Below are 14,799 nucleotides of genomic sequence, written 5' to 3'. Positions count from 1 at the left end.
GTTATACGTATTGAAAGTGGCAATTATTACTCACTTATTCTAGTTAAAAGTTATTTTTAGATTACCATGATCCTGAGTTTTATAAAAAATAGTTAATTAACATACTCAGGTACATGACAAAAATCCCCACTCCAAAAGTTTCATCAAATTTTAAACTTCCTTCTACCAAAAATTCAAAACACCTCAGTTCCAGAAATATTCTCCTCTTCCTTTTTCTCTACACTTTTTCCTACACCTTTATATATCATTTCAGTTCCAACTTTTCAGGAACACTTTGATTTCCCTATCTGCTTGTCAACCCAAATTTCCAATTTATTTTTCTTGCTGATTATAAAATATTTGAAAAATCCATCTGCTGTTTCTTAAACTAAATCTACCTATCCTATGTTTCAAAGGTAGAATCTTTTCATGCATAGACTCCTGACTACTAAATAAATGAGCAGCGGCAATTATTCTTTGTTTAGTGAAACTGTAGTATTAAAATGCAAAATAACAAACGATGTCAACTACAAATTTCTAGTTTAATATTCCCAAAATATTGTTCAGTTTTTTAAGTAAAACTAAACTCAATTAGTAATTCAATGAATTATTCCTAAGCACCTACTATATATCAAACACCATAGGCCCAAAGAATAGAATGGAATAGAAAAAAGAAATAGTGGTCAACAAGGCAGCCTTAGTCAGAATACAAAAAAAATGAGGCAAATAACTACACAAAGTAATTAGATTGTGGTAAGAACTACTAAGAAAATAAGCAGGATACCATGATGGCAAATAACAGGAAAGACTTCATGAATCAGGTTAGTGAAGGAAAGCCTCTCTGAGGAAGTGATCTTAAAATAGGCAGAAAGAAGGCTGCCATGTGAAAAGCTCTTAAACAGGTGGAAAGGATGCAGTAATGAGATTCACAGGGCTACTAACTTTGTACACTGCTCCTCAAGGGAGGCCAATGTCATTGGATTCTAAAATTCAAATCCTAAAAGCCAAAGTCTTTCCATCAAGAATCCCACATGAAGAGGTCCAGATGTAGCTCTCTGATAATCTGGCTCAATCCCAGACTAAAAATCAGAGTATTCAATTTTTTGACCACAAAGTACCAAAGGAATGTATTATACCCTCACCTCCGATCTGCTCCAGATTTGTGAGGGGTGGGCAGTTATCGGGAATATGGAAGAGTAAGTAACACTTCTCACCAAGCCTCTGGAAATGGAAATATTTATCTGAGAACTGGACACCAATGAATTCAAGGATACACTGTCTGACAGGTACCAGGGAGCAGACATTGTGCTGTTCACATAAACACTCTAAAAACAAGCAGGCGAACGAGAGAGGTGAGAGGCCATCCCACAGACAGGGCTATGACTTTTCCACCTCCATTCATCACACAGAGAAATAAGCCATCAGATTCTAGATGGAAGAGTAGGAATGAGTTAATTCAAGATAACAGGTTCTGGAATCAGAGACCTGGGTTCCATGTTGGCCCTGCAATTCACTAGCTGGGTGACAGTGAGCAACTTACTTAATCTCTCCAAGTCTTAGTTTCCTCATTCATAAAATAAATTAATAATAATTATTCCAGGGAGGGGAACACACAGTGTAAATATATATATGCCTTACTGTTAAAATGTACAGCTGAAACTTATTGGATTTCGTTAACCAATGTCGCCATAAAAAATTAATTAAAAAAATAAAATAGAATAATTATTCCAACCTCCCAGAGTCATTGGCGAATTAAATACACTATCTCACTATGTAAGCACAGTGTCTGACATACATAGTAGTTGATAAATGTTGGCTATTTTTATTATTATTAAACTGAAAATGTCATTTAAATGCTTGTTATGTCTACCATAGCCATTAAAATCACAACTCAATAAAGCACCGTTTTTAACTTTAAGCAAGATAATTTGGTCTTTATCCTGTAGATTACAGATAGGGAACAAATTAAATCTCTTCAAATCTGATTAGACCTGTTTTCTAGAAAGGACACAGCTGCAGAGTAGAAGAGGAACTAGCGGAAATACAAAACCAGGGCAAAAAACACAGTTGAACTGCAAGATCTCAACCCCAAATGTGAAGTTTCCAAAGAAGACTTAGATGTGGGCCCCAAAGTTTTTAAATGAAAGATAGTTGTCTTTTGTATCCCAAAAGGGTTATACATACATTCAGGTAAAAGAAGACAACTGAACTTAAAGATGCAAAAAATAAGCACAGCTCAAGTGAATACAAAAATGCTATAGTTCTGTGCTTTCTAGGAATCCAGAAAATGATGGGTAAGTTGAATTGTTAAATAAGACGTTAAGTTTCCACCGTCCTGCATTGCCACTATATGTTGGCTTGTCTGTACACGATGCTGTTTTCCTAAAGCAGGGGTCCCCAAACCCCAGGTCGCAGACCAGTACCATAGCCTGTTGGAAACCAGACCGCACAGCAGAAGGGGAGCGATGGGCAAGCAAGCAAAGCTTCAGCTGTATTTGCAGCCATCCCCAGCACTAGCATCACCACCTCAGCTCCACTTCAGACGATCAGACATTAGATTTTCATAGGAGCATGGGTCCCTGATGCCCAAAAGGTTGAGGACCACTGTTCTAAAGGACAAGACAATAGGACAAAGCAGCTAAACCACAAATGCTCTGTCCAGCACATAAACCATTAATTCCCCACTCCAGATACAGGTCACGATGGCTGACTGTGTGTTTTTGTTTCAGATGCCAAGCTCCAACACAGACCTACATGATCAGAATCTCTGGAGATGGGGCCAACAATATTAATTTTGAGAAAGAATCACATTTAGAGAATTCAAACGGAAAAAGGCTTAACATTAGATATAGTAAAAAAATCTTTCTCCCTCAAGCCACCAGTCTAGTCACTAGTTCCCCTCCCCACAAGCAATGTTGTCAGTTTTCTGTATAATCATAGGTGATCTTGATGCACAGCTCTAGATGAAAAACAATGCTCTCGATGAAAAACAATGCTCTCAAACAAAATAAAAAACATTGTTTTAAATGTATGGTTCTCAAACTTTTTAGCCTCAGGACCCCTTCGCAATCTTGAGGAACCCTAAAAGTTTTTGTTTATTTATGTGCATTACATCTATTGATATTTACTGTACCCGAAATTAAACAAAGATAATTTAAAATACAATTTATTTAAAAATAACAATAAACCCATGAAATCAACTTCCAAATGAAGCCTAAAACTTTGAAATTTCAATACACATTAATAGACATTTACTGAACATTTCAATATACACTTAATATACATTTTAATGTATAATTATCATACACTGATTTTCCAAAGCATGTAATCAAGGGAAGACCATATTTTATTTGGAGTTTCATCAAGAGTTTAGTCACCATTTTGGAAAATCATGAAACCAACAGCAAACACCACTTGTGGTCCATGAAACACCAAGACAACGTTCTTTTATCTGTCTGCATTGTGGTTCATGGTGTTATAGATTAGGGCAATCTTCTTACTTCAATATGTAGTGTACCACTGTCATACCTAAGCATTTATATTGAAATATTATCTAATGAAAACTTTTCTTCTTTACCTCATAGCTAGAAAGAGGATTACAAAGTATGTAAAGGAGTGCTGCCTCTGACACAGTTGAAACACTGTAACATCAAGCACATTATTTCCAAAGACAGAAGTAATGACTATCCAAAACTATAGTAAGTAATATGTACTCTAGAAGAGGGGCAGGGATATTCAGAGAGAATTTTACTGTTACTGGCTGGCAGTATGTGTTTTAAGCCAGGTTCATGGCTGTTATAAGCTAGAAAAGGTAGAAAATAATGGTTATATTAACTTTATAAAGATGTCAAACACCATTAAAGTTAGGTGCTTTGCTTCTGAAAGCCCCATTTAAAAATTTCAACTGTAATTTTTTAAAATACTATATGAAAAATTGATCACAAAAATTAAAAAATTAAAAGTAACCAGTGTCTATTATGCCTCAATTTCATAGTATTAAAAAGCAATAAACTACAAAAACATAAGGCCAATTGTTTGTAACATGTCATTAGAAAACGAAGTAATCAAATTTTCTACTTAGTTATCAGGTAAAATATCCATTAGTGAAAATTTTTTAAATTTCAAACACTGTAAAGACAGCAACATTGCTCCTTTGGTCACTAAAGTAGAACAAATTAAAACAGAACGAGGCAAGCTATTAAATACTTATAAATTCTTCAGTACATAGTAGCATTATTTGGAATTATGACTATAATTGTTTGGCAATCCTAGCTGTCAAAAAGAGAGCAAAAAGAGCATCATCTGTAATAGATTTCATTCAGAAAGAATCCCCTCAGGCTCTCACAGAGAACCTATTTACTCTTAACTTAGACACAATTCTAAATGGAGAAATGCAGAATTTTGCTGAAGTGTTTCAACTTCCTGGAAGGAGTGAAGCTAAGTCAATCAAAACGAGTCTCGAATTTAAAAAAGAAATCTTTTTAATTGAAAAACCATCATGCTACTTCACAATGAATGGCCTCCAAAGTCCATTTGCAACAATGAAAACAGATAAACGAGTGGTTTATCCCTGGAGGAAAATTTAGGATCCACTGGTATAATAAATACACTGATTTGAAAGTGATTGCGTTATAATCAACGATCTTAGCTCTCTGATTTCTCCCATGATTAAGAACATCCAATTAGAAAGGTAATTCAGAGGGCTAGAGATGCACGTACAGAAGAACCAGATACAAAAACAGAAGACAGCATGCCACGTTAGCACCCATCTTAAGGCCATTGCACCCTCTACCTGGAACCCTCCCCAGATATCCACAGGGCCCTCCCTCACTCCATTCAGGTCTGTTTAAGTATCTCCTCAGAGGCTTCCTTTCACCATTTCCCTCAATATCCCTTTAGCTTACTTTATTTTTTATCACAGCACTTACCACTAATTAACATTATACATTTAACTACTTTCTCATGTCTCCTCAACTAGAATGTAAGATCTATTAGAAAAATGAATCGCCTGTATATCTTTGCATCACCAGCACCCAACATAGTGCTTGGGGATGGGAGTGCCCAAAGATTTCTTAGATAACTAAAGAGATAGTGAAACTTCATAAAATGTAGCAAGGAATGTATGACATCAAGAAACATTTAAGAGACTGACCCCCCAAAATGCATCTTTGGCTCCTAAGGTTATCACAGAACATCAAATAAATTAGTTACGCTACTTGTCATAAATTATGAAAAGTCAAAATACAGTCTCAATATTTTAAATGTAATTTTGTTTAAAGTATTCCCGCAAAACTGCACAATTTCTTCTCCACGCTGTGGTGCTTAAGGAATAAGTAACCCAGTTGCTTCAATTACCCAGAAAATTCTTTCACGGTGTATACTCACTTCCCCCTCCCTCCCGCCAAAGCAAACACCAAGAAACGACATATCTAAGTACCAGTAAGTACCACGACCACGGAATGGCTTTACATACTGTACAGGATTGAGTCTGGGTAGCAGTATGTGCTAGGTGAACTCTCCAGGAATAGCTCTATACCAAATCCCACCCTCAGCCGTTTATAATAGGAAAAAAGATGGCAGGTAAAGGTCGTAAACACCCCCCTCGCATCATAATCGAATCTACTATACTTTCCTAAGGGAAGGGGAAAATGATGTGGCTCGCCACCACCTGGCACCCCGTCCGGGCGTCACCCTCAGCGCAGTAACAGACGTGTGACTGAGGACCAGTCCCAAATAAGTGCGGAGGCGCCCTGCCCGATCCTGTGACTTTATAGAAGGTGGACGCGTTCGTGAGCTGACATTTTCCCGGGCTTCTCTCTCGGAACCAGAGTGGGGGGTGACTCAGCCCGCTCCAGACCCTGCCCTCATTCCTTCCGCCTCGAGGGATCCCGGCCCTCTCATTCCTCCGTTCCGCAGGCTGCAATATCCTCCAGGCCGGCCGCGCCCCTCACAGTTCCACTACCCTCCGGCGGAATCTAGAGGCCGCCCTGCCACGACCCCGCCAGTCCCCTGAACGCGCCGGAGCTGCACGCTCAGAAAGCGGCCTCCAGAACGCGCCTTGGACCCCGAGCCAACCGACCCAACCCCACTACCTTCGCTCTTGCCCAGGATCCGGCAGCACAGGTTCTGCAGCAGAACGTTCGGCGACTTCTGGTCAGGCGTCGCCATCCTCACCAGGGACTGCTCACGGGGGCCCAGCGGAGCCGCCGGCCCGAGCCTGCCCGTCCCGAGCTCTGCGCGCTCAGGAGGCCCCGCCGTGCCCGGTCGCCCGCGCCCAACCCGCGCCCCGCGGGCTCGCAGTATCCCTAACAGGCTAAGGCCCCGCAGGCAAGGCTGATGAAGAGGGCGCCATTTTAACGGAACCCGCCGAAACCGCGGGCCCTTCCCACAGTGCCCCGCTTCTTCCGGGCGCTTGGGGCCACCAGTGCGCCGGCCTAAGGGTTCCCGGCGCCTCGCTGTGTGTTTTCCCCGACCACCTCCTTCAAGCCTGGAAAGTTCCGTCACCAAGCGCCTCAGCGGCTCCCTGCATGGATTGCTCCAGGTGCTCGGACCCCTGAACTTCGCGGAGGTTCAGGAAGGCGCGACCCCTCAGACTACCCAGAGGCTCAGGACAGCCACAGACTTTCTGTGAGAATGCTTGGTGCCCACTAGCACCTTCATAGTCCATAATTTTTTTAAAAAGTCATTGGTTCGAGTCACACTTTTGGTATAAGAAGTCTGTTAAAAGGAATACAAGAGTTTTAGCATTTGGTTGAGCACTGATACCTGCTATATTATCTAGCTTTTCATAAGAGTGGTGTGTGGCTTCTCACCATTCCCTATACCTATGCCTCTGTCTCTTAATCCCGGGTAACTATAGTCAGCAGAGAGTTAGTCAGATGAAGAGTAAGAGAGGGAAAAGGCCTAAAGAAAGATAAGTAAGCGCGCAATTACAAGTCATTTTAAGGACAATTATAAACGCTTACACTTGAGTGCCAGAGTAGCTGCAGGCACTGAGAACCGCCCAATCCAGAACAAGTGACCCGAGCCACACATCAGCTGGTCAAGATGTGGGATCCTGGCAGCCAGGAGCTATACAGGTCACACGGCTACAGTATATTAGACCAAGGGTGAATATTTAGTCCACATTGAACCACCCTAGTTTCTTTCCAGGAAATTTGGAATTAAGATCAAAAGAATGTATATCCAAATGGCCTGAACTATAATAGAAAAAAAAATTCACCTTCCAACAAGCGAGTAAGCTAAGTAGGAGAGAAAACACTACCCCTCCCTTTCCAGAGTGAAAGAAGAATGCCAGATCTTAGAAACAGGACCACCTGAGATATCCTGCCTAATGATCTGAGGTGGAACTGAAGCAGTGATGCTAGCACTGGGGAGCAGCTGCAAACGCAGGTAAAGCTTCTCTTGCTTGCCTGCTGCTCACCTCCTGCTGTGTGGCCTGGTTCCTAACAGACCACAGACCAGTACTGGTCTATGGCCCGGGGGTTGGGGACCCTTGCCCTAAAGGAACCCTACTCCCTTGACTGACTATACATTTAAACACTTGTCTTCTAGTCTTCTACCATTTGAATTCTAGGAATAGAAAAATAATAAGAGTCACAAGACAGAGGCCAAAAGAGTCTCTGAGAGAGGCACTTGGAAGGCCAGGACTTCACATCAAGAGCAGAACTGCAGTTTCAGCTAGTAGCAAGTGTTCATAGCTTTTCTACTTCCTAGCCCTCTTGCTATACTTGCCTGGGCTTCTAAGGTAACAGAACTCCAGTTGCATTCACGATAGTAACATGGCAGAATGCAGCAGTGAGAGATACAGAGAGGAAGGAGACTAGAGAACACATGGTACAACATAGTGGACATTGTATTAGCATGTCTTTACAGCCATCTCCTGTCATTGAAACTTACCTGAATGTGTCTCTGTTTTTCCAATATAAAGATGGAAATAAACTACAATAGAATGTGGTGGACATGTAACAGGATCAGTTCATTAGGAAGACACAATTATAAATGTCTGTGTGCCTAATGACAGCTCAAAATACATGAAGTTGGAGGGACTTCTAGAGAAGGTGGGTGAAAATGTAAGAAACTATTCACAAAAAAAAAGTAAAAAACTGGAAAAAATTGTCAAAATGAACCAAGGCAGGGCACTATAAATCAACCAAATATAGCCCACAAATTGAGAAGCATTTATTCCTAAAAAAAAAAAATCAAGTTTCCAATGAGAACAACGGTTGTGTGTGGTCTTCTTTCTAGGGCTTCTCCAATCCCCACCACACAACTTGATCAGACAGAACAGAAATATTCTCAGGACAGGGCTAGCTGTCGAACTCATTGGCTTTGCCCCACAGGAAGGGCAGGTTTTATTTAGGGCAGGAGGTAAAAAGCCATGACTCATCAGCTAAGGGGGCTTGGTAGGAAATGAACAGGGTGACACTCAGTAGCCCAGTCTTGGAGTTCCACTTGGTACAAGTGGCAGACCAGCAAGGATTTTAATTCTGTGAGGGTTAGTTTTGTGTGTCAACTTGGCATGGCCACAGCACCCAGATGTGTGAACAAACATTGTTCTAGATGTTTCTGTGAGGGTGTTTTTGGATGAGATTAACATTTGAATCAGTCAACTTTCATTAAAGCAGAATACCTTCCCTACTGTGGGTGGGCCTCATCTAATCAATTGAAAGCCTGAATAGAGCAAAAAGACTGACCTCCCTGAAGCGAAGGGGAGGTCAGATGACCTTCAGACTTGAACTGCAACATTGGCTCTTCCCTGGGTCTCCAGCCTGCAGCCTGCCCTGCAAATTTTGAACTTTTCAGACTCTACAATCATGTGAGCCAATTCCTTAAAACAAATCAGTCTCTTTCTCAAGATAGATTAATAGATAGACAAATGAAAGGAGAGAGAGAGAGAGAGAGAGAGAGAGAGAGAGAGAAAGAGAGAGAGAGAGAGATATCTTATTGCTTCTATTTCTCTGGAGAACCCTGGCTATTACCAATGGAGAAAGCCAAGAAATGAGAAAGTCAACAAATGGCTAAGATCAACTTCCCACAAATATCTGACAGGAAACCATGTGCACACCTGGGAGAGATCCAAGCGACCCTAGTGAAACAGTAAAGTACAGGAGAGACATTGAGAACCTTTTTGAGTGTATTTCCAACCCACATGAGGATCCATCTGCAGAAGATGAAACTCTCACAAATCATTGCTTGAGCACTACATTATGCAGACATAGGACCAAGCCCTAACAAACCAAGTTAAAAGAATAAAAGTGAGAATTTAAAAACTGAGCAGAAACATCAGCAGTTGCACACCATGGGGGAAACACATTACACAGTTTAAATCCAGGCAAGTTACACACACACATACACACACACACACACATCTCAGAATTCAGGATTGCTATAACATGCTATCTTAAATTTATAATTTCCTACAAAGAAAATTTACAAAACTTGCAAATAAACAGAAAAATGTGACCCATGCTGAAGAGGCCCAGATATTGGAGTTAGCAGAAAAAGACTCCCTCTCCCTCTCCCTCTCCCTCTCCTCTTGTCCCTTCTTCTCCTGTCCCTTTCTCTCCACTCCCACCTGTCCATGCACACAGAGGAAAGGCCATATAAGGACAAAGCAAGAAGTGGCTGTCTAAAAGCAGAGAGGTCTCACCAGAAACCATCTGGCTGGCACCTTGACCTTGGACTTTCAGCCTCCAGAACTGTGAGAAAATGAATTTCTGTCGTTTAAGCCACCCGGTCTATGGTATTTTATAATGGTAGCATAAGCAGGCTAAAACACCCAGGAATGTAATAAGGCTGGTCGAACATTTGAAAATGAATCAGTGTAAGATATTAATAGACTAAAAAGGAAAAACTGTGTGATCATCTCAATAGCTGAAGGCCCTTTGACAAAATCCAACATCCATTTCTAATAACCATCCCACCCCACTCCCTAAAAAACCCTCTACCTGAAGTAGAATAGAAGTGAAATGCCTTAACCTGGTACAGGCATCTACAGGAAGAACCAAAGTTAACAAAATACTAGATCCTTTTGCTTATGTATTGTTTCTCATTCACACAATAAAAATTAATCAATCATTTGAGGGGACAACACAGCGTTATGGAAAACCAAGAGAAACAACAGAAAATAGAAACACATTTACAGAAGTTACAGATAATGCACTATGAATAACATGTTCAAGAGAAATCAAAGATGAGAAGTTTTGCCATAGAATTTAGAGAATGAAGAGAAACCAATGAAAATTCTAGTATTAAAAATATAATTGAAATTAAAAGTCAATGAGTGTGCTTAATACAAGTTTAGATATAACTGAAAGGATAATGATGAAGGTAAAAAGGCTAATTGAAGCATGCTGAAAGAAAAGGATTTAAAATATGAGAAAAAGCATAAAATACATAGGAGGCAGAGTAAAAACGTCTAACATTCATATAATTAGAATCCAGAGGAAAAGAGAGAAGAAATGAGAAAATAATAGGAGAGATAATGGCCAAGAGCATTCCAAAACTGACAAAAGACAGGTCAATAATAGAAGTGGTACCAACTGCAACCATAATGCAGGAAAATCGTACCTAGGCAAATCTTAGAAAAATCCCTGAAAACCAAAGACAAAGAGAAAATCTTACTAGCCTGAGAAAAGGATAGAGATTACCTTCCAAGGAGCAATCATTAGCCTGAATGCTAATGTTTCAGCAGAAAGAAATAGAAACCTGATGAAAAAGGCTGAAAGAAAATAAATGCAAATCTAGAATTCGATAGTCAGCCAAAATACATTTTAAAAAGAAAGAGAAATACCTTTTTAGAAAAATAAAAATGTAAAGATATGCTAAACTATATCATTCGGGCACAAGGAAAATGTTATAAGAAAAGGTTGAAATTGAAAAGAGGAATGAACAACAATGTATAGTGTGAATTCAAGGTAAACATGAATAAATATTGATTGTAAATGTACTTAAAGTATTCTGATGTCTTTAAAATGTCTTGAAAAAAGGCAAAATACTAATTTATATCAGACTTCAATAACTTAAGGACAGTTGTTATGATTTCTAGAGAAACCACTAAATGAAGAGTAAAAATATTGATGATTATCAAACAAAGAATAGAATACAGAAAATAAAAATTTTTCATGCATCAATAAAAATAAAAATGAACATAGAACATGAGAGATGAGAGAAAACATGATAAGGCGGTATATTTAAACCAAAATAGCTCTCAAATTACACTCAATATAAATGCGCTAAGTCCACAGAGGTAAGGTACAATTCTAATTCCATCGTATCCAGGCTGCATTCTATCAATGTGACTTTTCACTGTTGGTGTTGACCTTGATCACCCGGCCTCAGGTAGTGTTTGTCAGGTTTCTCCAATAAAAGTTACTCTTTTTCTTTTACTTTCCATACTGTACTCTTGGAAGAATGGCACTATACGCCCCACCCTTAATGAGTGAGTAGTTATGCTCTACGTCCTGAAGCATGGAAAGTCTACATAAATTATTTGGAATTCTTCTGCATGGGAGATTTGTTTATTCACCCCCATTTATTTATGTATTCAATAATTTCCTTATATTAATATGTACTCATGGGTATTCATTTTATACTTTGGGTTACAATCCAATACTACCTTACTTATTTTCTTGCTCAAATTGTTCCAGGCTTGACCCTTTGAATCTCTTTCAGTTGGCTCCTGTATTCCTTTGACATTTCCTCATCATTGTGAGTTCTTTAAAAAATAATTAATAGACTTTACATTTTATTAGTCCCATTTTAGATTTATGGAAAAATTGAGTAGATAATACAGAAAGTCCCATATATCCATCCACCCCTGGCATGCAGTTTCTTTTATTATTAACATCTTGTATTAGTGTGGTATATTTGTTACAATAGTAAACCAATATGGACACATTATTATCAACTAAAATCTGTGGTTGACATTAGTCCAGTGCTTCTGGGTGATGGGATATTGTGGTAAGACTATGAATTCTCTGGTCATGCACTACTGTCTCATCTTTGCCGTAAAATGTGCCCCTTTCTCTGAGGCAAAGTTGTATGGGATACCACAGTAGATAGTCTCCAGATCTGGCTGTTCTTAATCCCTTCATCCTTGTGTGAGTACGCTGCTCCTCACAAGAGTAGGGCAGGTCTGTCTCTCTTCTCCTTGATATGGGCTAGTGTTAACATTCTTTTATATTCTTTCATGCCACACTTGATATTGTAAGAAAAAATTCATTCAAGCTGCCTAAATTAGAAGCTTTATGATTAATGAGGTTATTGGTACCCACCTCAATTATTATAAAGATCTTCTGATTGATTAACTAAAACTAGTGAACGATTTTTCAAATTACAATTATTTTATAAATTGATGTTCACTTTTTTCAAGGTCATAATGATTTATTGTTCTGACATCAGATCAACAGAAGGAAACTCCAGTTAGGCTTTGAAAACTCATACAGTTCAGGAAAATGTCATATAATGATTGTAAGTAGATGAATAAATTACTTTAGAAGTCAAGAAGTCTTTTGAACCACTGTCCTTTCTTTTATCTTGTTTTGTGAGTATGTAGTGTTTCTTATAAATTTTTTAAATGGAAATTAGTTTTCAAAGGTTAACATTTGATAAGGCTTTACTATAAATATCACTAACATTGAATATTACTTTTGTCTGTCTCTCCATATTAGCAAGCAAAAGCCACTACTCCCCCTTTTCCAGAATTGTTTTTGCTCACATTCATTCATCTTATTACTCAGGATTATGTATTTACATTTTTTGAAGCATATTGCAATTTTTAGTACAGTGTTCAACTGGAATGTTGCTTCTTTGATTCTAAAAATATTTTAAATTAATTTTAAAACACTATAAAAAGAATACAAATGGCTTTTCATAATGATGATGAAATATCCTTGTTTGGGTACAGAATTCTATGACTAATATTTTAATCCTTTTCTTATCTTGTTGCTTCTCGTATTTCCCTCATTTAACAGTGCACTGGCCATGAACTTCACCTTCACAGTTCACTCAAAAACTGGTTGAATGTTATTATTCTATTGTCTAGGGATGGGGTGGGGATAGATGAATTCTCTTTGTAGAAAACTGAACAACTTTTTAGAGTTTCCTCAAGTCTAAAGAAAGTAGTCGTGAAGAGTAAATGAGGTGAAAGCAAATGAGGAAGGATGCTGCATTCTTCTAGCTGGAATGTAGGGATGTGAGGGTGGCATGGGGTGCCGGGGTCTGATTCATTTGGAAGATTAAATCTTCCTCCAAAATTAAGAACAGAGCAACACCTTTCAAGTCAGGTTGAAGGTAACAGTTGGCCTGGCCCTCCTGATTAGCCCTTTCTATCCCCTCTACCCTTACCTCATCATTCTCATGCATATGAAGTGGACTTAGGTGTCCATTCTTTTAGAGGCTTATAAACCTTTGTTAAAGCACTCACTGGACCAGGCTTCCGGCTTCCTCTGAAACATTGTTTGATTTCCATAGCAGAATATCCCATGTGCCCAATAAGTCTGTTAAGATTCTCAGACCCAGACCATTTCTGTCCAAATTCCTGATTCCCAAGACCCCTTAAGGCCACTTCTGCAGGGAATGCTATGTTCTTGAAGTTATGGGTGACACACTTCAATTGGATCACTAAAGCCACTTTGTGCATCATTGCTATTTTACATCAGTTGTGCTAGCTGCCACCTACTGCTCTTTGTGTCAAGCTCCGTATATTCGCATCTCTCATCTTCACAACTCCACCCCATTTTACAGAATTGGAAACTGCAAACTGAAGTTATAAATAACCCATCCAAGATCACAGCTAGGGGAAGACTCAGGGTTCAAATCCATGTTGCATGCTCCCAAGACCAGAGCTTTTCAATGTTGCAAAGGCACCTCTCCTTTAAAGACATTTTGATTGCTTAATATATTTTGATAACCATTCTCCAATGTCTTCAGTCCTTTAGTCCTGAGGAATTCAAAAAAAAAACCTGCAAAGGAGAAATCTGATAACACACTTGAAAAAATAAAAAAGAAGTTAATTAGTTTTCCAGATGATTAGAATGCTTATTCCCCTTTCGCTTGAACAAATGCTTCACTGACTTAATAATGTGGCGATAGGGAGCCTCTTTCAACCACAAAACCTTCAGCTGCAGACTCTTCCAGGAGCCCTTGTGGTAGGCTGAGGCCTCACAGGCATTTTGAATAAGACTCTTTTTCCTGTGCACAGAGCTTTGTGTTCAGTGATTGATTCGAAGCACATGAATGACTGGATGGCTCATTTATTTCTATAAATATCTATTATAAATTACCTTGGCAGCAGCAAAATTCAGTTCATCTCTGCGCAGTAGAGAAAAACATTTGTCCTTTGTCACGTTTTTATATTTGCTGTGCCTCGCAAAACAACTGAATAGACTAGCAACCTATTATGCACAACCACTACCGTTCGTTCATTTCCCATCAAAGTAGCTTAATGTATTTTTAAAGATACAGCTGGAATATAAAAGACGAGTCTATAGAATATGAAATACAGAATCAAAACCATATGCCCCCACCCTGTGTTTTACACATTAACTCTTTAATTTACACAAATTCTATTCTTACAAAATCCCTCACTAACATTCAGTATGTAATGTAAATATAAAATTACTGTGTAGAGACATTCCCAAGGCAAGATCTGCATTTTAAAGTCTCATCATGTGCAAAGTCAATTTACAGTTTAAAAGCAACCGACTTAATAAAGTACAGATAGAACACTGAGAGTAAAGACAGGATGCCTCTGCTGCTTGCAAGGGCAAATCATTTAATTTCCTCTAGCCTGCTTTCTGATCTGAAAAACAAAAT

At 39.0% G+C, this 14,799-nt stretch overlaps 1 protein-coding gene across 2 annotated transcripts in view; it reads right to left on the bottom strand.

The window, feature by feature from the left end:
* Positions 1-6,367, bottom strand: part of TUBGCP3 (tubulin gamma complex associated protein 3) — an 80,910-nt gene extending 74,543 nt beyond the window's left edge. The window contains exon 1 of one of the 2 annotated variants that reach the window (XM_025044972.1): positions 6,072-6,367. In XM_025044972.1, the coding sequence (XP_024900740.1) occupies positions 6,072-6,147 (76 nt within the window). In that variant the 5' untranslated portion in view covers positions 6,148-6,367. The remainder of the gene's footprint in view (positions 1-6,071) is intronic. The other variant, XM_006909358.3, reaches the window with a different exon arrangement.
* Positions 6,368-14,799: the final 8,432 nt, after the last annotated feature.

This window comes from Pteropus alecto, unplaced genomic scaffold (assembly GCF_000325575.1).
Source record: "Pteropus alecto unplaced genomic scaffold, ASM32557v1 scaffold13, whole genome shotgun sequence".
NCBI classification, from domain to species: domain Eukaryota; kingdom Metazoa; phylum Chordata; class Mammalia; order Chiroptera; family Pteropodidae; genus Pteropus; species Pteropus alecto.
The sequence above is the reverse complement of the archived record's forward strand: the minus strand, read 5'-3'. Positions and strand labels throughout refer to the sequence as shown.